The sequence below is a fragment of the Neodiprion fabricii genome, chromosome 6 (genome assembly GCF_021155785.1).
Source record: "Neodiprion fabricii isolate iyNeoFabr1 chromosome 6, iyNeoFabr1.1, whole genome shotgun sequence".
Taxonomy (NCBI): Eukaryota; Metazoa; Arthropoda; class Insecta; order Hymenoptera; family Diprionidae; genus Neodiprion; species Neodiprion fabricii.
In genome coordinates this window covers 9,000,001-9,025,993 of record NC_060244.1, presented here as the reverse complement: position 1 = coordinate 9,025,993, position 25,993 = coordinate 9,000,001, and the positions used below count along the sequence as shown (strand labels likewise).

The window sequence follows — 25,993 nt, the reverse complement described above, 5'->3', positions numbered from 1 at the left end:
TGAAAATGGGTAATTTCTGATATTATTTATATATTAATTCTTGCTTTGTTTTTCTATATTTCACGGCCGCAGAAAAAAAAAACAACTAAATAACAATTGTAATAAAAATAATATGAGATCTAGCAATTGTACCGGAATTTCCTTCTATTTTCTATGATAATTCTTTCTTTTACCTTCAGAAGAAATTATCACAGGGATTAGAAGGAAATACAATATTGCTAAATATTGCATAATTACTAAAAAGTTGTAAAATGATTCGAAAACTTTTTAAAAACAATTCTACTTTTTGATTAAAAATTCGTTAGCCTAATCAGTTTCATAAATTTTGGGAAACAGACCTGGTGATTTCAAGTGATTCAAATGTAATTTCGGGTGGTCTTTGCGATGATGTCCGACAATTTCAAATTAATTCCAATTGCTAGATTTCAGCTGATATATATACATCGAATTATATATATATATATATAATTTTCATTTCGCAAAATTATTCTCTGCCCATAAATGTTTCATTGACGTAACGTGGCAATAACTCCATCTTATCATAATTAACAACAATAATTTGTCATTATCGTTTGTTCATACTTGAAGTGTCATGTATGTGTTAATTCTATGCACAAAATTTGTCAAATAATGCATTTCTAGCCATAATCAAATCACTTGCTCAAATGAAAATTGCACATGACTTTAATAGCAAATACAAATAAGTTTTACCATGATATATAATATTGCTTGTAAACTTTCGACGCGATGATTTTCCGTAAAAATATACAGTTACTCATTTACAATGTGGAATGTTGCCTAATAAAGTTTAATTTTTCAAAAAATATCAGCAGTGATAAAATTCTTTGAACTTTCTACCTTTCAACACGACTATGATTTACATGCTACGCTGAATAACGCATACCTAACGTTATAAAGAGTGAAAGTAACATTAGCAGGTATGTGAAGGATCTGTCAGTGAAAATATAACAGGTGTGTCAAAGTGCAAGACTTCAATTGAAATTAAATATATTCTAATGCAATGTCAAATCGAAGATATAAAGTTAAGGAGCCTATTTTAAGCAAAGCATGGTTAGCGAAATTTGGACGATTCATTAATTTGAATTTTTATGTCCGTGACTTAGCTAATATCACCATAGTCCAAAATGGCACACTCATAACAATCAGCACAATATCCTGACAACCGTTATATCTTTTCGAAAAATTAGATTATTTATGTTCAATTGTAATTCATTCTATATAATTATACAAATTTAAAGTTACTCTTCGTTTATCAAAGAAAAAATTATGAAGCATCTATTCACATGTTGAAAGGTCGCAGTTTCAAGAAATTGACCTCAGCGGCAACAAAAAAAATACTAGATAATATGAGTAAAATGTTAAAAACAAATGCTGTGTCCGATTAATGATCACGTATTGAATGCTCATGCAGTTTCAATTGATAATTGCAAGAAGTATTAAAGTTCGTAGCGGTAGATACACAGGACTCTGAACCACTTAATTCTTTTTTTTTGTGTACTTTCACACGAACCGTATTTGATAAAAGCAACACTTGAACACTCGAGTCATCGCAACTCAATAAAAGAAATTCAGAACGATTGGAATCAAAGAGTCTAAGATTATACACAGGAAATTTTTACACGTATTACAACTTTTGAGTTTTTAATGCTAGTCGAACACTAATTAAAACTGATATTAAAAATAACAAAATTAATAGATCTCACCTCTTTTCAACTGCTTTAATAGGGTTGTGCATTTGTTGCTGTAACCAAGGATCATGTATCTCTCGAATGCAATCATATTTATGTTTTATAAAATACTGATATCTTATACAGAAACTACATGAGCATTTTATGGAAAGAAAGATTGCATAAACTCGTGTCGTTTTTAAGTATATGGTATAATTATTTACCTGCCATAATTTACTATGAAACAAATTTTATGGGTGATTGTGTGTATTGATGGTTAGTAATAATCAATGAATTAGCAATGTAACGGTATGTGTAATCCGAGATATTCTTGAATAGGCCTAATTTTTATTATGTACATAAGTTTCGAAGAGTTATTGGGATTGAATATATGGGCATAGCTCTGCATTGCGCCATGAAAGAACCATTAATATTACAAGCTTGAAATATGACGTATGCTTCGGTCCTAGATTATGCCTTGTAATTTGTTGCATCTCAATATGCATTTGTTACATGCACCTGCATGCAGTGACAGGGAAACTTGGTAATGTAGTTTATGAGAAAAATGTAAAGCATTATTTTGTCAAGTTTTAATAGAGGAAGCTGTGAGATTATTTGTCTTCTTTCTTTCTTATTTCGTTATTTTTCATGAAATGTGTGCCCGCTTTGACGTACTATCTACTTGAAAATAATTGTAACAATGTGCATTCCCAAAATGCAATGCAGTGGCGGGTGGTCCTTGGAAGAGGTTTGAGTGAAGGTAGGGGGATAAACGTTACATTTGCGTCTCATTAATCTTTAATTAGGTCATTAAATCACTATTTACGAAAAATTCATAATAAAAAGTAGTATTCTATATTCAGTTAATAATTGTAATAATAATTGTAATAATTATTATATTTCATAGTTTTGTCTGTAGTATCTCCTATTGATAAGAATAACCATAATAATTAATAATTAATTAATAATAATTACTTCATAATATAACCGTTTACGGTTACATTAATGTGTTCTGTGATATAAAAAAAAATCCGTGAAAGAAACAAAAACTGTTGTTATTGTGGCATTGTTCTTTCTTCAGTATAATAGTGAATTTCCTCCAGTACTGTGAATTACAAAACAGAAACAGAAACTGTGATATAGGATTGCAGCACACGTCTGTCACGTCAATGGTGTCAATTATTTGATGAATATCTGTTAACTACACATGGTATAATCATGATGAAGAAATTGTCAACTGCCTCTGACAATGCGGTTCAATGCGAAGATTTAAGACCAAAAAAATTTAATAAAATAATGACACAGTCTTGAGTTCACCTCATATTACAAAAAGCTGTAGAAAAAATTGTTTGCACAACAGCTAGTCATGATATTCTTACAAAAAAAAAAAAAATGAGTAAAGCATAAATCGTTATGCAACATTCGTATCAACCGTTTTGGGTTTTGATGTTTCATCCTGCGTCAGTTTTCGATTCAACTCAATTTCCATTTTGTCTTTTGCTTTCTGACACCGTTAGCTGTTACGGGTATGTTCTCTAATTTCACAGACTAGGACTGAAAATGCTTTATTATTAATCTTCTCGTTAAGACCATCATATTTTCTACCTTGTAACTCACAGTATTTTCGCATGGTGTACTGGTACACATCACCTGAACTAGATTTCAAGAATTCACTACCACATAAGGTGCACCACTTCTTCGGATTTACAACACTGCCCTAAACACAGCCATACTAAGCCAAATACTTTTGGGTTTCACATTGCGATTATTTTACTCGTAAGATTGTTTACTCATCTATTTACTCAGTTATTAACATTCCTCATTCAGCAGACATTCTTATATACTATACGATGGTACAATAAACAACAAATTCAATTTTCGATTTTATACAAGCAAGTATACTGGGTAATTCTAAAGGCAATGTAAGAGAGGTATGTATAAAAATTATAAGAGATGTTAGCGTTTATTTTTCGTCTATCAAGAGATTCAAATGTAACGTAAGATTTGTGCCAGATATATATATAGTGGATGGTACGTTGATAGAATACACAAAAATGATGATGACGACAACATAACAGATTTATGTAAAATATCAAAACTTTAAATAGATTGTTTTTCACTCGCACGAGAATCAAGGGATTATTCCCTTTAATTATACATGAATATCAAGTCAGTTCAATTCTATTCTGATACGTGATTATCAAAGATGTTCACTGAAAGTGACAAGAAAAATACTAGATCACGTCATTAATGGTATGCTTAATTAAATATTAAAGGACTAAAATAGTTACATATATATATATAATATAATAACTATATATATATATATATATATATATAATAACAATACGAGGGGGAAAAAACCACTAATATAATTAGACTAAAGAATGTAGTTGATCTTGTTCTCGTTGGTACAAAAATCATAAAGATGTCTTGGAAATGAAACTTGATTCAGTAACAGAAAACTGATATATTCGTAGCCAACAATAGTGCAAAACTCTACACAGGCAAAGATGTCAACACTATTCTGCTTAACTGATCATATATTTTTATTTCTCACAATTATGCTTTTTTATTTAGAATAAAATTAAATTAAAATCATCTTTTTTTGTGAGATTTTATTTCACTTCCTGATTTTGGATAGTATTGAACATGGCTGATTATTATTCATTCGTTTATTCAAAATTTTATTTATAAAAAAATGTAAAATAATTATTTCTAAATCATGCAAACATCCATATAATGCTTTACAGAATATAACATTAGTCACTTCACGAAAAGGCTAAATTTTATTCAAATTTCGTTCTATTGTATGTGTACAGATTGATTCTATCTCAATTATTCGAAAAGATTATTTTCTTCAAGAATCAAAAGCCTAGACAGCAAGAAGACGATTGGAATGAAAGTTACTCGCTTTGAAAAAGGGGTGTACGATACTGTCAACAAGATTATTTCAATTCAGTTATCATACACATTGACAGTGACGTTGTTTTTAAATGGCACTAGTATATTGTTTTCTTCCCAACTCCAAAGGGTCTTGGTGTAGTACCACTGTCATCACTCACTACCGCGGTGATTCTCAGTTAACAAATTTAAACGAAAAAGTTTCGTGCGCTGCAATATCATTGAAAATTAAGGTTATGATCAGAGCTTGAGATATTGTACCCGTTTGTAATTCTCTATAGATGACGGTTTTTGGTCATGTATGAAATCACACTTGCAATTTGCAAAAATAATACTTCTCTTAATGATTGATGCACGTAAAACAAACCCATAAAGTATCATAATACGCTGCAATGAAGCAATAAGGGATCAAATATTAGGAAGTATTTCGTAAAAATGACCTGTTTCTCAAAGTATAAAGAATGTAAGTTATTCGCAGTATGGATTTCAACTGCAAAGTCTTTCTGTGTAAATTAAATAAGACCCATTAAATGTTGGAAGTTACAAAGTACCATTTAAAAAAAAAGTCAATAATCTTCAATATTTCAAATACACAATTTCTGTAAATATCATTGTTCGCTTTATCGCAGATTTGTCCTTACTCAAAAGCAATTAGAGATATTGGGTTAACAATGCTTTTGTTTGCCACATACTAATTTCATTTAGAAAATAATAAATCAAACTTGCATAGAGATTAACCAGCTGGCAAAGTACATACATATTATAAACACAAACGCACATGTGTACATAATTCATTGCTGTACTCACGTTATAGAAAACCATTCTTTAATTAACTCTTTTCGTTTTTTCCTCTAGAATTACCACGTATAGTTGCGATACACATCGTCGAAAGAATTCGAAATACAATTACAGCACTCTTGTGTATGCTCATGTATGTATATTCTCTGGACTACATATGTTGATGTTGATTTCTTTTCTTTTTTTTTTTTTAATTATTATTATTACTTCTTTCAACGTGGTAGCAGATTTAAACAATGTCCTTGTATACTTCTTTTTCTCTAAATTACGTTCAACTATCTGTCGGTGTGTTAGTTATTCTGATTATAGGAAATCAGCTAAGGTTTTTACTTACATGTGACTACTACTTCTCATAAGATCTATCCCAAAAGTTGCGAATATGTTTGTTCAATACTTTTGAGATACATCGCGCGAATTCCTATGCTTATTTAAATAGTTAATTGAGAAAAAATATGGGGAAAAAAAATTACATTCAGAGTTCATACTATGATACAGCACTGGCATAGTCACGTAGTGTAGCGTGTGAAGTAGCTTGTCAACGCGTCAATTCTTCTCTTTCAAATATTACAATATTTCTGTTTATGTGTTTTTTATAGCAATATTTAGTCAATAAATTTATTATAGGCAGGTAAATTAATATTAATAATAATAATAATAATAATAATAATAATAATAATGATAATATGATAATAATTATAATAGAATAGTATTTACATAGTGGTTACGAGAGAGCCCCTTGAGCTACTGATAGCTATATTTTGATTAGACTGTACAAGTAGGGGCTCTCGATTCAAAAAACTTTTCAAAATTAACACGATTTATACTCCTCCTGTAGTAGCAAACAGCAGCCTGTTGTGAATTAATGTTTCGGTTGCGACACCAATCCTCATTTAGTTTAGTAAAGAGAAAAATGTTAATTCGCTCTTATGAGTCCATCTATATACGTAATTCAATGATCACAAAATTTAACCGTTCCTAAATACAGCGTCGGCAGCTGTTCTAAATTCTTAACAAATTATCTTAAGTTAACAGTACTTATTAACTTTTCCCCCTAACTTTCTGCGTTTACTTACTTTACAAAGTATCTTTTTTGCCTCTTATTATTTCGTTTCATTTTTTTTTCCTTAATTTCTGTCTGCTTTATATATATAGAGTTCTTTGTAATTCTTTTTACGTTTTATTTACGATATAATAGTAATAATGGTAATAGTAGTCGCTACTAGTATTTCAACTATTATTATATTAATTAATGTTAAGTATACACAACACATTTGTACGATTTCACTCAGCCTGCGCAAGCAGCTGCGAGGAGGGTGGGGACGACGGGCCCTTTCAGTTTTTATTTGTTTGTTTTCTTTCACAAGTCTCTGAGTTTTTTATCAGTGGTCACAGGGCGGGGCAGGGGGAAATTTAAATTCTTTTAAAGTCTTTTAATAACAACTTCCACTCAAGATTACCGCAGCAGATCCCGACGTTTTTTTTTTATATTCATTTTTTCTCTTTGATATTTCCGACGTCTACTACGTTTCACATCGGCGATCAATGTTTTTCCTGTATCCTCAAAGGAAGAAAGAAACGAACAATCAACAATTCGTCACGAGGATAAAAAATAGTTTCTCAAATGTTTCCTAGAGCAAAACGATGAAACTGTTTTCAACTGGCCAAATAACGTACAACGTGTCTCATTATTGTCCTGTGAAACATTTGAATTTTTCGCCTTCTTTTGAAGTGTAATGTCTGAATCGTTTACTGGAAAAATCAAAAAGAAGGAAGGAAAAAGACGTCGGGACAGAAACGATGATGTAGAGTGGTTGAAGCGGACAGGGGTTGCTTCGAGCAGTCAGTCTCATTTTGGGCAATAGTAACTAACAGTCACTAAAACTGTTCAATTAAATTTACGAGATGGTCTTGTGGTGTCATCGATGCCGATTCACTAGAGTCTGCACCACTTGTGGGGGGAGGAGCTGGGGATGAATGATGAGGCATGGCGGGTGGATGACCGGCGGAGACGCCACTACCGGCGCCAAGCTGGGACAGCATCATTTCACTGGGACCACCGAGTTCATGGGCGGGTGAGTGAGTTGGCGTACCATGAGGAGGATGATGATGAGGGGACTGTACAGGTCCGGCACGAGGAGAAGGAACCGGTTGATTACGAGGAGAGGGGACAGGTCTCGGCGAGGGATTTGGCTGCGGAGACCGAATAGGAGGTGGCGACCGAACCGACTGCATCAATTGCTGTTGTACCGATATTCCAGGAGGACCCATTACACCTTGAGGCGAAGGTACCGGTGGTGGAGTTGGTTTCAATCCTGGTTGTCCATAGCCCTGCTCATTGAAACTCCCGTAACCTGAGGGAAAAAACGGTCACAACATGAGTACCAACGTTATGTTTCACAAGTATAGATATATATACAAGGAGGTATAAATAATAACAAATAAGATTATTAACGTATCACTGTGAAATGGTACAGAACCATTTGAATTTTTAATATAAAACTTCAACTTTTTACTATACATCAAAGTACATGGGACACACACACACACATCTGCATAATTAATAAACTGTGTCTGAACGTCGTAATTCAAGTTTAAGAAATTTTTTTAAGTATTAATCAAGTCTGTCAGCCTTTACGCGTACACGAGTATTGGACACAACTACAGTACGTATTTTATATATTATATAATAAACATAAATACAATATATACATATACAGAGACAAAATGTACACACGTCAACATATAACCACCCCAGTTACCTCACCAAGTACGACTAAAATTTTGATACATTATTTTCGAAATTAATTAACCATCAACGTTTATCAAAATAAATAACCGTTAATTGTCTCTCATCAATTGGTTTGCTGTAACCTCAATCATTTTTTTTTTTTTTTAAATTCATGAGAACTAAAAGGCCAACTCAATTCTGACTTTACATGGAGAATAGATTTAAATCTACCTGTGTCCGTAAGTTCGAAATAACCATATAAGAATATATACTCAAGACGAGTCAAAATATTGACAGAAAATCATAATGACGACGATGATGATGATGATGATAAGAATAACAATAATAACAACAACAATAATAATAATAATAATAGCAGTAGTAGTAGTAGTAGTAGTAATACATGGTCTCACAATCATATAAAACGGTGCTTCATGTGTGGATCTTTGCATGTGCAGAAAAAAAATTAATAATAATAATAACAACAAATAGTAAAACAAAGGAAAGAAAATAAATAAATAAAAAGTGGAATAATATCGCAAGGTATAAATTTCGCTATCGGTACGACGATGGATATTGTAAAATTATTAGCAATTCGAGTAAAAACTCCAGGGGTAAGTCTAATTCAGAATTAAAACTAGTAAAATTTTGCATTAATCTTGGCGCTTACCAATTAATGGCGACCTGATCGGTCTTTGTTGGCCGTAAGGTGGGGCTGGTGGCTGAGTGAAAGGTTGTTGTTGCTGTTGTTGCTGCTGTTGTTGCTGCTGTTGTTGCTGCTGCTGCTGCGCTTGCTGCTGCCTCTGCATAACTAGTAATTGCTGTTTATACCACTGTGGTTGTCCACCATGCCCCTGCCCTGGTTGTTGTTGCTGTTGGCTAAGCATCGCTTGAATTTGCATTCTATTCTGCTGCTGTTGCTGCTGCTGTTGTTGCTGCTGATGCTGCTGTTGCTGTTGTTGTTGTTGCTGTTGCTGTTGCTGCTGTTGCATCATGTGATGCAAGCTGGAGAGCTGTTGCTGAGGTTGACTGGTTCCCAGCGGACCACCTGCCGCGCCATGTTGGTTTGTTTGCTGCCGAAAAGAAAATTATTCATTGTTCAATGTCTGAAAAATTCAATCTGTGACAAATACGTTTATGGGAATGTAGAATTTACAATGACTCAATAAAACGGTTTGATAATTGGGAGATTCCAAGTTGGTCAGGTTGTAATTAAAGTTATAGTCTGTATCTTCACAAAATAAGGTTCTATCCCATTGGCAGTTTGAAAATGTGATACCTACATATCAAGTGCTTCTCTGTATGCTGTAGAAAATTTTCGATTGTTCAAGAATCTAACGAATTACTGAGAAGAGAGGAACACATGAAAATATAAACTACCCTCAATCATATCAAAACCTTTGATGACATTATTTTTTAGTTATTTCTTAAGAAGTGTACAGCTGTTTCTATAATTTTTAATTTTTCGGATTCAATAAAAATATCTTTCTTACGATAATTTTGTATTACAAAATTTCACACTTCACTGATATTCGGTACTTTTCTGCAGATCACAATAATTGATATCAGACAAAATACTACTTTATTGCCTCATAACGTCCGAATCACTTGGGAAACATTGACTCAAGTCGAATTTTCCAAGTTTTTCCCATATTTTTTCAACTTCGAATTTTGTATTCCTGATTTTTGTCGGCAGTAAGGGAAATAATAATAAATAATTTTAACATACAGCAATCCAGACATTAAATTTATTTGACTTTAATTGACCCATAAAAAGATATTCGATAATTGGTTGCAACATAACAGATGATCAGATATGTTAACAACTAAGTTACTTGCATTGTATCAATACACAGACTTCTTACCTGTTTTTGTTTTATAAAGGCAGCCATTAGCTGAGGATTGCTCTTGAGTATCTGCAGAATTTGGTTTTGTTGCTCAGGTGTGTTGGGACTCCGAAGGGTATGCATGAGTTGTTGCAAAGCATGCCTATGCATTGTCGATACACCAGCCGTGGGTTGAGGACTAACTGGACCGACTGGTCCTGGAATAACTCCTGGTTGTCTGGGCATCTGTGGATTCATAGCCATAATTGGTTGACCTGGGTGTTGAGGCTGCTGTGGTGGCATCAGCTGTTGAGGACTTGGTTGCCGGAGTCCCTGATTGGGTTGCATCACAGGATTAGCCGGATATCTGTAACAAATTTTGTATCCAAGCTCAGAAATGTGTACCAATCTGAGTATCCCGAGTCAGTGTTTGCAATCTTGAATAGCTAATCCATTACAATTCGAGTATGTTTTTTCAAACTAGTTTTTTTTTTTCAAGTATAAAGCTGTGACTCATTTGGTTAGAGTAATTTTAGATTCACTGGGTATCCTCAGTATGTAAATGTACAAGGAAATTCTTATCACTTTCTTCTGTAGTATTGTATCATCGTTCAGCGTAAAATGGTAGTTTAATTAATAATTTTTCTGGTTATAATTCTAAGAATAGAAACTAATAGCCAGTACATAGCATTATAGATAAAATTACCTTCATTAATATCTTACTATTATACTCATCAATTTTAAAAAATGCAGTTGCACACTGATAGTAAATACCATATGATTCATAATAGTATAACTTGTATCTGACAGATAGTAAATTTGTGACTACAAAGTTTTGACCATTGCAGGACTTTGTGGTAGTCCGGTGCTCCATGTGTAAAGTATTCATTTGAACCCTACTAATGCATACGTTATACGTATGGTAACTGATCCAATTTAATTGGCTTGTATCTAACTGAAATAATGTTGATCGTGGCATTAATTTCTGAGTAGTACTGTTATGATTTTTTATTTCCTTTCTAAGCCTCTAGCAATGTAAATAGAAGACTGAAATTTGAATTGGTTCCGATTATGAGAAAAAATACTAGGGGCTTACGCCGACGCGGTTCGTGCGTCAACCCCTCCTTACAGTTTCACGTCTCAGTAATTCAGTGCTCCGCACTTTGCTCATTTGGAAGTATTGTGGCTTAACTTATTGTAGCCATTAGGAGTACTACAGATTACTCAAAGCCGAACTTATGCTGAGTATTGAAATACGAAGGATCCCAGCTTGAGGCTCAACTTATTCAAACCTTTGGGGACCCATAAAAATCCACTGTATTTTTCTACATAATGTGCATAATCTTGAAGTGATTCAATTGATACGTTACATGATTCGTTGCCTATGATTTGATTTTCAAATACGTACCAATAACGTATTACGTGTGCTACAATTTCTAATGTTACCTTTCCGTGTCTCTCTTGCATCTTAAGATTTTTTTTAGACAATTTTATATACTACTGAAATGAGAGTTAGAGCCGTCAATACCATCTGGCGGACACCTGAACGATAACTTCATGCACATGGTTGTGTTTGTTTCGCATTTAATTCTTATTTGTCTTAAAATTATTTTCATATATAGAGACTGTGGTCTGTGCAGAAGATAAACTTCAAAATTCTTCATTGTTGCTAATTGTAAGTGAACATAAATTTCTTCCATTCGTGCTTTGCACCTGTCTCATCGTCAATAGCACCAAACATCGTACTTTATAAATCTTGTGCCAATACGTAAGATGGTTTGGAAAACTGACTGTGAACAGCATAGATACTAAATTGAAATCCACGATACATTAAATAGAAAATGCCAGGCTCCTCACTAACGACAATGCCACCTATACTCCAGGTTAACTTTTATTTCACAGTTTACCCTCCTTCTACTCCATGAGTGTAACAATACTTTTTGAGTAATTTGATTCCTATTCACGAAATTCTAATTGGCAATGGCAATCACCGATGTTGGCACATCAATCGCAACGGTCATGTGATCTATAAGCAGCCTCTGTCTTAGGTCTAAAACATTGGAAGTATGGTCAAATTCAAAGATTTTTGGCGGTCAGAAGGGCTTATAGGATATATTTAAGGTTGTAGCAAATATATAATTTCGTAAAAATTGATGTTAATTTTCGAAATGTTCTTTCACTTTTGTCTGCAAATCAGTGCATTATGTTTTCAAATAGTTCAAAAGAACCGACCAACAATCGATAATACCTATCGTAACTTATCGTGATAAATTCTTTTTGCTTACACATGTTCATTAAATCTTTCTATTAGTCGCAGTACAAACACATAAGAAGCTATTGTAATGCAATCGGCTGTCTCCAGACCACGTATTTCAATGTTGCCATTGCAAACAGTAAAGTTACATGTTCTGGTTCAGCTTGCGCCATAACTTTCAAATTTACAGAATTTTCATGGTTATTGGTTACAAAAATATACTTTCAATGAGAGATAAAGCTGGTAATCAGTATGATTTGGTGCCAACCATGGTGAGTTTAAATATCAAACTTATTGTCAGCACAATTTTAAAACAATTTCCGAAAAAATTGAATGTATAACCGAGTTAAATCAGGAAATCATTTCTGTTAATAATAAGAGTGGAAGCATAACAATTCAAAACGAAAACTGTGTAAGTAATTCAATTCAATCTGCAAGTTCACAGAATGAAACAGCTTCTTCTGAATCAAAGAACATTTAAGATTGTTCGATGAAAATGTCGTGCACATCGGGAAATGTACAAATAGAAAAAGAATATTTTTAAAGATTAAATTGAAAATAATATAGTTGAGCACTGGGCCAATAAATATACTTCGTGGTAAATATCAAACTTATCCGACGTATCTACAATATAGCGTTACCGTAGTTTACTTGGCGCAATTCTATGAATTTACTATTACGATTTCATAGAATCCATGCCATTTCTTTATGCTTGTGTCAAATGAAAATGTGTTGGAGTGTTTTTATTCAAAGTCGCATGTAAAATTTGGCTTTTGAGCCCTTTTTACGGTTAAGATACGTGGACTTTGATATTCTGGAAATATATATGACAACATCGAAATCGATCATGGCATTTTTAAGATGCATTTTTCCTATTGTTATTCGACTCACGTGATTGTCATACGAAATAAGGTAAACTACCCTGCTTTTGGTAATATAACAAGTATTAGATATTGGTTGTTCACATGAACACAATGTTTTATCATTATTATTATACATACCTTGGAGTTGTCCATTGTTCCATAGGAATGAGGTGGGTACCAGCCGGACTAGACATTTGGCCTGGAATGGATCTCTGCATTGGAGGTGGCATTACGCCGCTAGGTTGACTCGCACCACCAATGCCACTACTTGGAGCAATTTTTCCATAAACAGGATGGGGTACCTGCTGCCTCGCAGCTTCTTCCTGTACCTAAAATAATCATTTACAAGAACAACATGATAAAAATAAGTGTAGACGAAAATAGAATGAGGTTATTTTGTACACTTCGCAATCTTCAGAGAAAATGAGGTGGTGATGTTTCCTGTACACAAGTAAGATATAATAAATTGTATTCAGTAGGTTTCATTGTTAATTGTGATTCAAACATTGATAGATTTAACCATATGTACACCCGAGTACCGTCAATTCTGACCCACCAAGTTTCAACAGGTGAAAAGTAAGATTAGTAGCCGTGACCACTAGCCATCCTTAGCAACGGATCAAGCCTTAGCAACATGTGTTAAATGGCATTGCTAATCTTCTTTAATCAAACCGTAGCTTCTGACCATGTTTTGAAAATAGCAGACTAAAAGTGCTAATAGTGACTTGCTCCCAGCCTTGCAGGTATTTTTGTTTAATTATATTTGCTGAACGACATGGTATCCTCCGCTTCGCAGCAATCAGAATTTCTCGAATTTTTTTATACAATGAACGTGAAATAGACAAAATGTATTCCCTGTATCAATCAATTGGTTAATAAATTCAACTAAAGTGTTTACATCATCCCAAATGGGTCTGTTATTATATGTAGATTAAATTTCACCACTGCAGAGTTTTTGTACAAAACATATTATTGCGACAGTAAAAAGCTAGACTTACCTGTTTAACAACTTGAAGTACACTGGCAGGTGGGGTCTGCGTACCAGGTTTAAGGCCTATGTTAGTCTGGTGAGAAGGAAGATTGGTAGGACTGACACCCGGCTTAATTGCTATACCTACTGGCATTGCAGGATTAGATGGTTGACTACAAGGAATTGGGCCACCTGTACCAGTTGGCCTGGTAGTATTCATAACTGCCATTCTTCGCCTGAACACATAAGACATTGATAAAATTTAAGTGTTTGAAAATAATAGAGGTAATAATATTGCTTCACCGCTGTGCAGAAGTAGAAATTGAATAAATAAGGAAAGATTGAGTTCGTACCTAAGCAGTTGAGCTTGTTGAAGACGCTGTTGAAGTTGTTGCTGTTTAAGTTTATGCTTAATATTTGAACAAAATGGTACTAAACATTTTGTTTCTTGGCAGTGTTTCGCATGGTAACAACACAACGCTATTAATTGCTTGCATATAGGACAACCACCGTTCGTTTTTCTTTTACATATCTTTGTGTGGGTAACAACACGTTTCATCTTTTGGCAGCTTGGTAGTCTGCAGTTGGCATCTCTGCACTGACATGCATGCACCAAAGACTGAATGCATCTCTGAATGGACAACTTTCGTGCCTCCTATTGAGTGAAATTAATCATTTATTAATCAAATATTGATATCGTAGACAACCGTGATTGAAGGTCTTTCTACGTCCTACAATCCACGACCAGATACCACGGAATAAAACTTTTTAATATTACACGAAACCTTACCTGTGGATTGGCCTGCTTAGCATCAGCTGGTGACGACCCATCATCCAAGTCTAAGCCTAATCTGTCCATGGGATGTGGATGACCATCTTTTTCTTTACAGCTTATACATAAATCGAAGTCCTGGGCAATGAATAAAAAAAAATTATAACAATTTGTTTAAAAGCTGAATTATGAGATTATTAGAAAAGTATATAAATAAAAATTACTCACATCACAAACAGTGCAGTGGTATCGAGTCTCAACATGGCTTTTACAATTATTGCACGTGTAGACAAATTTGTCTTGCCCCTGGTTATGTAACTCATAAAGCATAGACATGGAGCTAAATTTCGCTCTTCTCAAAGATGAAAATTCGTAATGTCTTTCTCGTGCCATTGTTAGAAACGCATCACGACCATCCATAAGGTCACAATTTATTGCAGGATCTGGGTCTTGAATAGGCTGAAAAAACAAATTAATATTCGAATCATAATATTCTATAACTAAAAAAATTTATCGTAATAATTTCTGGATGGATCTAAATAGGTAAAATTGCTTTCTATTAAATTAAAACTTGACCAAGTACGTCAAGAGAGTTGTAGCTAATTTTTATGCATCTAATTGATGATTTCAATGGTCTAATTATTCAGCTAGACTCATTCAACATAAATGGATAAGATGCGTTGAAACTTACAGCTAAGCTGGCTGCGCTCTGGGCACTGTGCAATCGGATAACAAAGAAAACTTCTTTATGTTTTTCCATTGTGGCAAATATCTTTGCCGAAAGATCGTTACCCGTTTGCGGAGTATTAGATTTCTTGCTATTTTTACGTTGATTTGCCTTTGACTTATTAGACTTCTTAGCCTTCTTTTGCCCCTTCTTTTTACCATCTGGTCCTGTCTCCGAATCTTCCGACAGCGAAAATATCTGAGAAAAAAGGTACATCACGAAATATTAAAACGTTCTAATTATCGAATAATATGAAAAATAAGGACAATGCATCACGCCAAAGGGAATGTAAACTATATCAACTTACGGCATTGGCGGCAGCGGCAGCAGCCTCGGCTGCCTCTGCCTGTTTTCGTTTCTCCTCTTCTTCTTGATCCAATTCTTTGATACTTTCTTCCAAAACATTTGGCCAAAAATCACCTTCAAAATAAGGTAAGTCAGCAGCAGACGAGAGCTTATCTTCCATGGCTTGCTTCAATATATCCTAAGGTGGAAGAATGAAAAGCGTTAGTACCCGGATTTTGCGATACTGATTCTGAATTACTACTGTTGTTGTTAGTATTCGTAATTACTTAAAATATGTTGTTACCCAACTATCTTATGTTCAAAGTTACAAAACTATAAGAACAATAACTTGGTTGGGTATTAATGTAAGTCTCGCTTGACACCTGAGTCCAAAAGTAAAGTAAACAGGTAACACGGAGACTGAAACGGAAATTGAAACAATTGAAAATACGTTATGTTGAAAGAATAATACTAACTTTGTAATCAAGAACGATTCTTTCATCCATTCCCTTGTCCAACATTTTCTTATACCACTCTTGCAACCTCTTTGGTTTTGGAATTTTTTGCTCTTGCGGATGACAGTGGAAAATATAATCATCTCCTTCCGATGGCGGACACGCCCAAATATGAGCCATTGTGTAACTGCAAGTTGATACAAAATTTATTCACATGATTAAAGTTTGGATGATATTCTGAGTACGAATGGCATTTTAAATTTTCTAACATTAAATATTTTGTTGCACACATAATCGTCTATCACTACATTACAAGATTCGTTTCTAGAAGTTTCGAGTTTTCGAAAAAGAATTCTAGAAATTATTAATATGTTCAAACAATAATGAGTTATTCCGTGATAAATTAGCTGAATCAAAGAAATGTAAAGAAATGTCTTTCACGAATTAAAAACGTATAACTAGTTAGACATTGAATCACTCAAAGAATTTTGCTTTTTATACCTAGAGAAGTAAATTTATCCAATTTTAATAGGTTTAGATGCCAAGCCGAAGCAAATTTTAATACTATCGTTCATCAACGTAATATCAACAAAAACATGCAAACAAGCTACAACTTCTATGAAAATTAACAAGTGAAATATTATGAAATATTCCTTACCCAAGCTGTTTGGCATAGTCAAGGTATCCAAGTAAAATTTCATGATAAACAGCTGTTCTGAATTGTCTAGGCCTGAAGAAGTGTACAGAATCCAGATATGCAATATACACTCGCCTCGTGTTGGGGGTAGGACATTCACTGCCATATTCCTGCACATGCATGCCAAAGAAGCATACATCGGTACCGTCAACTTCCTCAAACGCGAACAAAGCTTTCGCTCGGTACGGAAACTCTCCTGGCATATCACTGTTTTCCACAAATCTACTTTTCATTCCTGGTTTGACTTCAACAAGCTTATCGCTAGAAGCTACAACTCTAATCGCAACTTCTCCGGCACCAGCTTCTTTTTTCTTCAAGAAATTATTCACTCGTGTTTCGATGTACGTTCCCATCTTTGTTACAGGCAATCGCTTTGCATTGAATTTATTATCCTTACGCATTTGACCTTTTTTCTTCAGACAATTGTCACAGGTGAAGCTTTAAACGTAAAGAAAAATAATTTCATAGTTATTTCAGGCTAAATTATCTTATGACGACAAGATCATTATGCAGGGTATGGCTGGTAGCAAGTAAACTATCTGGAATTGGTTAGAAAACATCCAATCTCATTGTAATTACACAATAGGTAACTTTTCCCCACCACCTCTGAAACATTCAGTAACAAAACAATATCGAGTTTTCGAGACACATGACATAAATTGATTTAACTCGCTTGAAAAAATAATAAAAATAATTCATTAATTCGGAAAAGTAACAAAATTTGATAGTTTCTAGAGGCGAAGAATCACGAGATAAATGGCTTGCTACCAGCCCAGTAATGATACAACACATTGAAAATTTTTTTAACTCACCCTAACGGCCAGATTGCTTCCATATGTAAGACACAAATTTGATGAACTTTTCTACCGCAATCAGTGCAGATGACAAACGGCTCTAATTCAAGATGATCGTTCTTCATTTCTTGGAATTGTTCTTTCTTTATAGCACTACAGAAATACAGGACAATACCACATTATACACAAATACCACCATGGTGAAGTTAGGCGTTTGATACAAGATTTAAATTTCAGTGTACACTTAATGTAAAGTTGAGTAAAAACAAAACAACGAACTACTTACGTTTGCGGTTGTGTTGGATCATCTCCTAATGTCACAGTATCTCCAGGAATATCATTGAAGCATTTTTGACAGAATGTGTATCTATTGGAAACAAAAACATATAATGTTAAGCCATCAAGTTCCTTTATTCTTTGTATTATGTACTTCCGATGCATTTTGAAAAATTTTACACAAAAGTGTACGAGAAAAACAAGTCAAATTATAAAAATAAAAAATGATAACACTAATTCTGAATTCATCAAAATCTTCAAAAATTACAAATAGCAAAAATTACAATTAATACTTGAGTTTATATAAAGGTAATAAATTATTTGATATTACTAAATGATGTAATAATAAATCAGAAAATTTACCCCAACCTGTTTTGGTAAGAATAATATTTGGCATCTCTCGGAATAGTACAAAGTTGTTTTCCGTAACAACATAAAACCTGAGGATTGAAAGTGTACTTTCGTCCACAACAGTACCCCAATGCCTGCATTACAGGGTCGATTTCTTGCTCAAACACTTCCGAAAGCTAAAAGTTAAGTCAGTAATGTCATCTATAATGAAGTTGATAAAACAATACGAGATTGGCAATAAAAAAAATACTATACTTATGAATTACGGGAACCAAAAAATACAGGAAAATGAGATGAAAATTCTTACCTTGGTACAATATCGGTAGACTCTGGAAGTTTTACGATTATACAACCACGCATTGTCAAACATCATCCAAACATCGTCAACATACTCCCAAGGGTCACTGTACTGTCCTGTGTCCAGTTTTCTCTTAATCGTCGACAAATCCATTGGTCTTTTCACAATATCAAAATAGTCTGGAATCCCGAGGGCTTGAGGATCAACGGGTTGTCTGAAGGGAATAGATTCTGGATCTTGACGATATAACTTCTCTAGAGCAGGCATCAATGCTTGCCGCAATTCGTCAGGTTTGAATAAGCACAATCGTTTCTTATCAGTTGACGTTCCGCTGGGTTGAATTGGTTCGGGAACCATGGGTTTAATATCAGATGTCGATATGTCTTGACTAGACATCGGAGTAACAGGTTCTTCTTTAATATTGCATTCTTCCTTGATCATTCCATCCTCAGACGTTTCTTCCATTGGTTCTGTCTTGATTTCGGTTTTCATAGATATTTCGCTATTAACACTTTTCCCTCCATCCATCCTATGATTATCAGAACCATCCTCAGTTTTTATTTCCATTTTAATATTTTCCTCTTTAATAGAATCTAGTTTTCCCTTGCTATTATTCGTTGGTGGACTCGGTGAATTATCACGATCCAATGCTGCCGTGATAGCAGCCATTTGGGATGACATTGAAGAACTTCTTGGAGCATTCAAAGCAGCTCTTTCTTGAGATGTCATACCTTTACCTAAGCTGGCTAATCCTGCAGGAGACGGAGTGGTACCGGGGTGAGGAGGTGTTTTATTTGCAGACGAAACTGTCTTGTTCGGAGTCATTAAAGATGGAACTAAAGGAGTACTAGGCGTAGAAGTGGTTGATTGTGGACCATTTGTAGATGGCGCAGGCCCAGGACTTGGCCCGCTGGATGCAGGCGGTGGTATAGTTTGAGGTGTAGGTGTTGCAATACTGCTATCACCAGGAGTCGAAGCAGACATAGGGCGGCTTGTAGGAAATTGTTGATTTTGTTGTTGACTGTTCTGTTGCTGCATTGTACTGAATGGCGATGGCGCTTGCGGCAACGGTGTTGTATTACTATTCTGATTAGCAGTGGCATTGGTTTGTTGTTGCTGCTGCTGTTGTTGTTGATGTTGTTGAGCTTGTTGTTGCTGAGCTTGTTGTTGCTGTGCTTGCTGCTGCTGTGCTTGCTGCTGCTGCTGTACTTGCTGCTGTTGCACTTGCTGCTGTTGGGTTTGTTGCTGCTGCGCCTGCTGTTGCTGCTGTTGATTTTGTTGTTGCTGTTGCTGTTGTTGTGCAGCTTGCGATTGTGCCAGTCTAACTTTCATAATCTCTTGGAACTGATGCTGATTCTGAACTGGAGATGTATTTGGTAATCCAGGTGTCCCGTTCGACGTAGGAAATTGACTAGTTGTAGCAGAGGCTGTAGTCGTCGTTAAATTAGCTTGCGACATTTGCTGTTGACCAAAAGGACTCAGACCTGGATTTGGGACCAAATTAGGATTGGACGTTGGTTGCCCGTTTGGACTTGGACCCGGCGGTCCGATGAGCATCCCTTGTTGCTGTTGCATTTGTTGCTGCTGGATTTGTTGTGGAAATTGCATCCGATTGTGTTGCATACCGATACCAGGCAGCGCTCCCAGCTGTCCCATTCCGGGTGAATGGCTTCGTAGACTCGGGGGCACAGTTCCAACTGGTTTTGGAGGGACTGCTCCAGCAAGACCTTGTGGAGCTGCCGGCCTAAGACTTGCACCTGGTGCTTGTTGTTGCTGCTGAGCTTGGAGTTGTTGTTCTTTACGTTTCTGCCGTTTTTCCTCTGTTTTTTTAAAAACGATATTTAAATGAAAAGCGATGGTGCACCATAAAAAAAAAAATCGACAAAACTGCGTTGTACTAGGTATAGATCAAGATTGTCAACATTGGATATGATGGAAAGAATTCGCATTCAAATTGTATTCTGACGTATTGATAAAATTCACCCTCAACTCATTAAACTTGAAATTTGTTAAGAAACGGACGGAGTTCTACTTAGCTGTGAGATAACATTTATTTACTTAGTAATTGTTCTATTTGAGTTCCGATATGCATTGAAAATTGTTTAGCTAAATTGTGGATACGATCACGAAAATACTTTAACAGCAATAGTCCTAATTAATGAATAATTGTTTCTTGAATTTACTCAACTCCTAATTAATCTATACATCCAATGAATATAGATCAATCTTTTGTGAAATCGTTCGAACAAAGTCTGAGAATTGGATTGTTGGGATAGCATATTAAACCGCTTTGACATGTCAATTTCATCAAACTAGTAAAATATTTATATGCTGGGAAAAAAATATTGAAAAGTTAAAATGTCATAAACTTGTTCAAAATTTAAAAATCTTCCGTAATTTGAGACCACAATACGTGACTCTAAAATTCTAAAACTATTGTTACATCTTCTACTCAACAAAAGCTAGTGTAAAGTTGCCAATCACAGAATGATACTATTTTCAAGTTTTATTAACATGACAAATGTTAACTAGTACTATCTATTAACTTACCTAGTTCTTTCTGTATCTTGTATATCTTCTCAGCGAGTAAGTGATAGTATTCTGATCTTGAGTTGGCCATCTCATACATATCACCTTCAACTTTTTTCGCATATGCAACTAAATTATGCATTCTTTTATCGAGCATTGCTTGAGGATCAGGGGTTGGAAATATTGCTTGGACCCTTAAAAAACATTAAAGCATATATTCACTGCATGTAACATAGAGCTTACTTTTTCTTTTTTTAATGCACCACCGATTGTGTTTAGTAGTTTTGTCACGCTATCTAACAATTCGTGCACAGAGCCACTTTCAATTTGAATAAAACCCATTTTCATTGAAATAATTTTAGAAGCAATACATGAAAATCAAGTTTGCACATTGTATGTAGTCGTTCGAATCAATATTCTTGCAGAGAAATATTAAATATCTGTAATTATCAAATTACAAGTACTTACAACTTGTGAACAAGATGGTTCCTGAGATCTGGTGTAACCGATTGATGCCACTCTTTAGTTCCTTGTACCGGAGTTGCAGTTACTTGGCCCGGTTGTAGCCCAGCTGGTAATTGTAGACTAGCTAATCTATTTTCATTTATAATTCCTGGTTGACCTGCATCATTCAATCCAAAAAGTTGCATGCTAACGGACTGCTGTATACTGGCAGCAGCCACAGCTGCTGCTGATGTAGGTCCAGTTGAAGGTTGAGCTTGGCTTCCAGCAGCCACTGCTGTTGGATCAGAGCTCAGTGGAAGGGAGACGTTAGGCGCAATAACTTGTTGGCCTGCGCCACCCACTACAGGTTGCCCTGGGCCCGCTACTATGGAAAAATGGTTGTTACAAATACCATTTAATACGTATTTCTAAGAATCTTAGTCTGGATCAATTTGAAATCGTACTGGAACTTCATTAACGTCATATAAAAACACTGAAAAATGTGACCATTAATACTTCACACTTGACAAAGTCCTTATTTTTAAATTCACTTATTACTTTTGCTACCATGTTTCTCTCGCATTCTATCTAATATGATTGACCTATGCTTCCATTCTAGGCATATTATTTTGTCAAGATCAACAGGATCAAAATAATATTAGTGAAAGGTCTCAAAAAACTGAACAGTTTAGTAGGTCCTGACACGAATGCTTACTGTAATTGATTATTCTGCTATAATAAAATTTTTCGTCACATCCAAAATACAAAATGAAGAAGCAGTATTAAAAATTTATATATTCTTTAATATACTTATTAGTTTTGTTCCTTAATACCCTCAAGTGGTGGTCGGCACCAAATGACAGCGCCAGGTTTTTTTGGTTCTGATACATGGTATATAGAGGACAATTTAGATTTCACAAGGATCCAATAAACTTACATGATTTGAAAACATTAACAACCTTTGTTTATTCTGGACACTGCAATCCACTCAGTTTCAAAATAAATAAATTAAATTTCAAAGTATCTTCATGTTGAAGTTGAAGAAAACCTCCTAGAATGTTTTAAGCTTTAGGACCATAGAAGCCGGGTGTCTAGATTAAACGGATCAACAAGTTGGTGCCAAAATTTCAATACCATGCCATCGATTCTTTGTGGATCAAGTTCGCAAAAACTATTCAAGTTATTCGTTATTTCGATAAATTTGCCTTTGTGTTTCCCTGAAATATAAATTCTCCAGCCCAGACACATTTTTTCTAATCTATCAAAACCAATAATTGCACATACCTTGAGGTTGAGGTGGGGCAAGCCTTATATTCTGCATACCACCAGGTGGACCTGGGATACCTGGTACAGGCATTCGAACGCCTCTACCAACAGTTTGACCAGGCAATAAAGTAGGAGTAGTAGTAGGACATATTCCTAAGGCGTCGTAAGCTCTCCTCATGTCCGCTGGACTGGGATTAGGTTGACTATTTGGCTGAGTTGCTTGGACTGAGAAATAACAAATTTGGAAATATTAAACTAACGCAATTCACCTGAAGGTATTGATATCCAAAGATATGTTTAGTAATATGAAGAAGATGCAGCTATCACCGAAAGTTCACTTATAGATGCTTGACACAGGTTAAGATAACTAGCGTTCGTAACGTACAGCTAATGAAACATTATCATGATTTAGACGATTTTTCTTGACCTTTATGAGTTGTTGACTAATGTTATTCTTGGATATGAAGGTCACAACTCAAAACACTTTTTTTATAGTGTTAACGTTTCTATTTACCAATACGCATTCACTACTTAATAGTGTTCCCTGTCTGCTGTAATTGAAAGTGTCATCCCACACTAGGTAATTCCTCTCATTTATATCTGCATAAACATCCTTGCTTATTATCTAAACCACTTATGTTTAATTTTGTTATAACGGAGTTGTACATTATTTTATTATTTTTGTTCGTGACAGATGTTTAAATAAATTGGTTCTGAGGAGGGCCCCCATCATGGCTGAAACGTTAACACTATAAAAAAAGTGTTTTGAGTTGTAACCTTCATATCCAAGAATAACATTAGTCATTATCATGATTTGTGTGAAACAAATTTCAACTGGGAAATTTCATTGTGGTTTTATTAAATTTGAAAATGATGCAACACTGTTGTCAGTGATTTATAGCTAGCTATACCCTGAGAATGGAAATGAAATTTCTCTACCTCTCCCCTAAGCTCTATCATGTACTAAGTGATAAAGCGATAGCATATAATATAAAGTGTGTAAATAATGATTATTATTCGCGCCTGAATTAAGAAATATAAATCATAAAATAACGAACTATGACAGAGCTAATGGATCCCCACCATATATGTATTTTGCAACTTGAAATGGATTGTGCAAGTTGGGGAATTTTCTATACATTGACTGCTTTTTCAGTAAAAATTATAAATACAGTCATCGAATTAGGACAATTTAAATACATCATCGCTTAATAGCTCGATCACTTTCGATAATCTAATGAAATAATGTATTCAAAACATTTGTATGAGTTTCACCTGCCTTAGTAAATAACAATCTTCACAAAGCAAACAGATTTTACAATCTGACTCAAATTATCAGCTCTCAGTATTATAATATTAGCAAACAATACCATAGAGCAAGGAATATCATTCACGACGTAAAATTCCCTCACTAAAAACTGAATGCAAAATTCGATGTGTTCCTGAACTACACGTAGCATACTTTGGATGTAATGCTTTGGTACGATTCAAAAGTTCTCGTAAACTTTCACATACCACTTTATTGAAATATAAATTGGCCATTGGGAATGATAATCATTGTCGTTGGCTCAGTGAAACTAGATTCTTTCTTTTTTAATGAAGCAAGGTTCAATCATTCCTTTATTTTTAACGAAAAAACGAAATTACACTTTTTGAGCAACCACGTGAGGGGGACAAGACATTGTAAACAAGTATTTAAAAGTAGAAAGTGCAGGGATACCTATGCATAATTTTTGGGATAACCTTTAATCAACACACAGATATTATGTTGGGCCCGCCGCTTATCAAATCTGTTTCGTTCACTTTCAGGGCACACAGCATGTTCGACTACCCAGTTTTCGTTGCTCGATTCTTCTTGCAAATGGGACCATAAATCTAACATTCAAGGAAACAAAAATATTATTTCCAAAACTTGTACTTTTCCCTCCTCCACCTTATGGTAGAATTACTTTGAATGTAAATGCACCTTCAGACTCTAGCGGGCTTAAAACAACAAATTGATAAATCTAATAAATAAGCCCACTCTATGTCTTTCACATACCAACTCAAATTTTCTCAATAGAAATGAATGAAAATAGTAAGAAATGAGCATTAATAATCGCGGTTCTGCCGAATCTTTCACAGAACTTTAGAGACCAGTTTGAGAACATGAATACGAGTAATCAATCATCGGAAATTGGTCGGTAATTAAGACATTTAGTGCGTACCCCATGAACAAAACTCCTCACATTTAGATCCTGAACAGCTAATACTGAGTTTAAAAGTAATTCTGACTGTTACGGGTGTTTATTCAGGGTTGTTACAAATTTTCACTTCCAAAATTCCCTAATTTTTCAAGATTCCAACGGCTGAAATGTCCTTTTAATAGAGAATGTTGAGAGAAAAATGTATCCTGTTACTATATTTTGATTAACAGACATCAAATCATTAACAATGAAAAGCTTGATTCCTAACGAAACATATTGAGTGAAGGTAAAAATCTAGTACCTCAAACTGCACTTCAAAGTTTTAGTAAAATCCAAAATTACCCGTAATTGATAATATAAGGTAAATTCTTATACCAAACGTTATCCAATAAAAATATCTAGTAAATAACCTAAGTGTTCCAATAATCAAAAATTAACCTGGGGTTTATAATAGGTGTCCAGGTTTGTAACAACCCTATGAATTCATCAGGCTGTTTCAGTTATTCAAATTATCCTGGTTAAAAAAATAATGTGTTTCAATTGTTCTGATTTAGATTCAGTTCCGTCTTATGCGAATCATGAACATATTTTATTTAAAACAATAGTCGCAAAAGAGAACGATATGTAAAATGAAGACCCATGCTCCTTTCTAAGTCAACAATATAGTTTGAAATAAAGTTCTTACCACCAGCAGCGTTTGGATGCCTGTTTTTATCCGCCTGCTTTAGAGGTAAGCAGACAGGACAGTCGCTTCGTTCACAGTGTTTCCAATGGCTTATTATTTGCCTAGACGAACTGCAATGTGGTACAGAACAAGTCTTCCCAGCTGCGCATGTCGTCATGTGGTTCAGAACATTCTTCATAGTTTTACAATGTGGCAAT

The 25,993-nt window shown here is 34.7% G+C and overlaps 1 protein-coding gene across 2 annotated transcripts in view; it reads right to left on the bottom strand.

Annotated features, from left to right (window-relative positions):
• Positions 1-4,348: 4,348 nt before the first annotated feature.
• The window catches only part of LOC124184418 (CREB-binding protein-like), a 35,039-nt gene continuing 13,394 nt past the window's right edge, over positions 4,349-25,993 (bottom strand). The window contains exons 8-27 of one of the 2 annotated variants that reach the window (XM_046574089.1): positions 25,797-25,993; positions 22,944-23,150; positions 21,684-22,044; positions 21,237-21,409; positions 18,696-20,506; positions 18,407-18,564; positions 18,048-18,128; positions 17,780-17,914; positions 16,929-17,405; positions 16,292-16,457; positions 15,838-16,014; positions 15,495-15,728; positions 15,032-15,262; positions 14,822-14,941; positions 14,385-14,686; positions 14,060-14,267; positions 13,200-13,390; positions 9,984-10,311; positions 8,789-9,191; positions 4,349-7,741 (exon numbers count right to left, since the gene is read on the bottom strand). The exon at positions 25,797-25,993 is cut by the window's right edge and continues 127 nt beyond it. In XM_046574089.1, coding sequence (XP_046430045.1) covers positions 7,266-7,741; positions 8,789-9,191; positions 9,984-10,311; positions 13,200-13,390; positions 14,060-14,267; positions 14,385-14,686; positions 14,822-14,941; positions 15,032-15,262; positions 15,495-15,728; positions 15,838-16,014; positions 16,292-16,457; positions 16,929-17,405; positions 17,780-17,914; positions 18,048-18,128; positions 18,407-18,564; positions 18,696-20,506; positions 21,237-21,409; positions 21,684-22,044; positions 22,944-23,150; positions 25,797-25,993 — 6,436 coding nt within the window. In that variant the 3' untranslated portion in view covers positions 4,349-7,265. Of the gene's footprint in view, positions 7,742-8,788; positions 9,192-9,983; positions 10,312-13,199; positions 13,391-14,059; positions 14,268-14,384; positions 14,687-14,821; positions 14,942-15,031; positions 15,263-15,494; positions 15,729-15,837; positions 16,015-16,291; positions 16,458-16,928; positions 17,406-17,779; positions 17,915-18,047; positions 18,129-18,400; positions 18,565-18,695; positions 20,507-21,236; positions 21,410-21,683; positions 22,045-22,943; positions 23,151-25,796 lie in introns of both variants that reach the window. The other variant, XM_046574090.1, reaches the window with a different exon arrangement.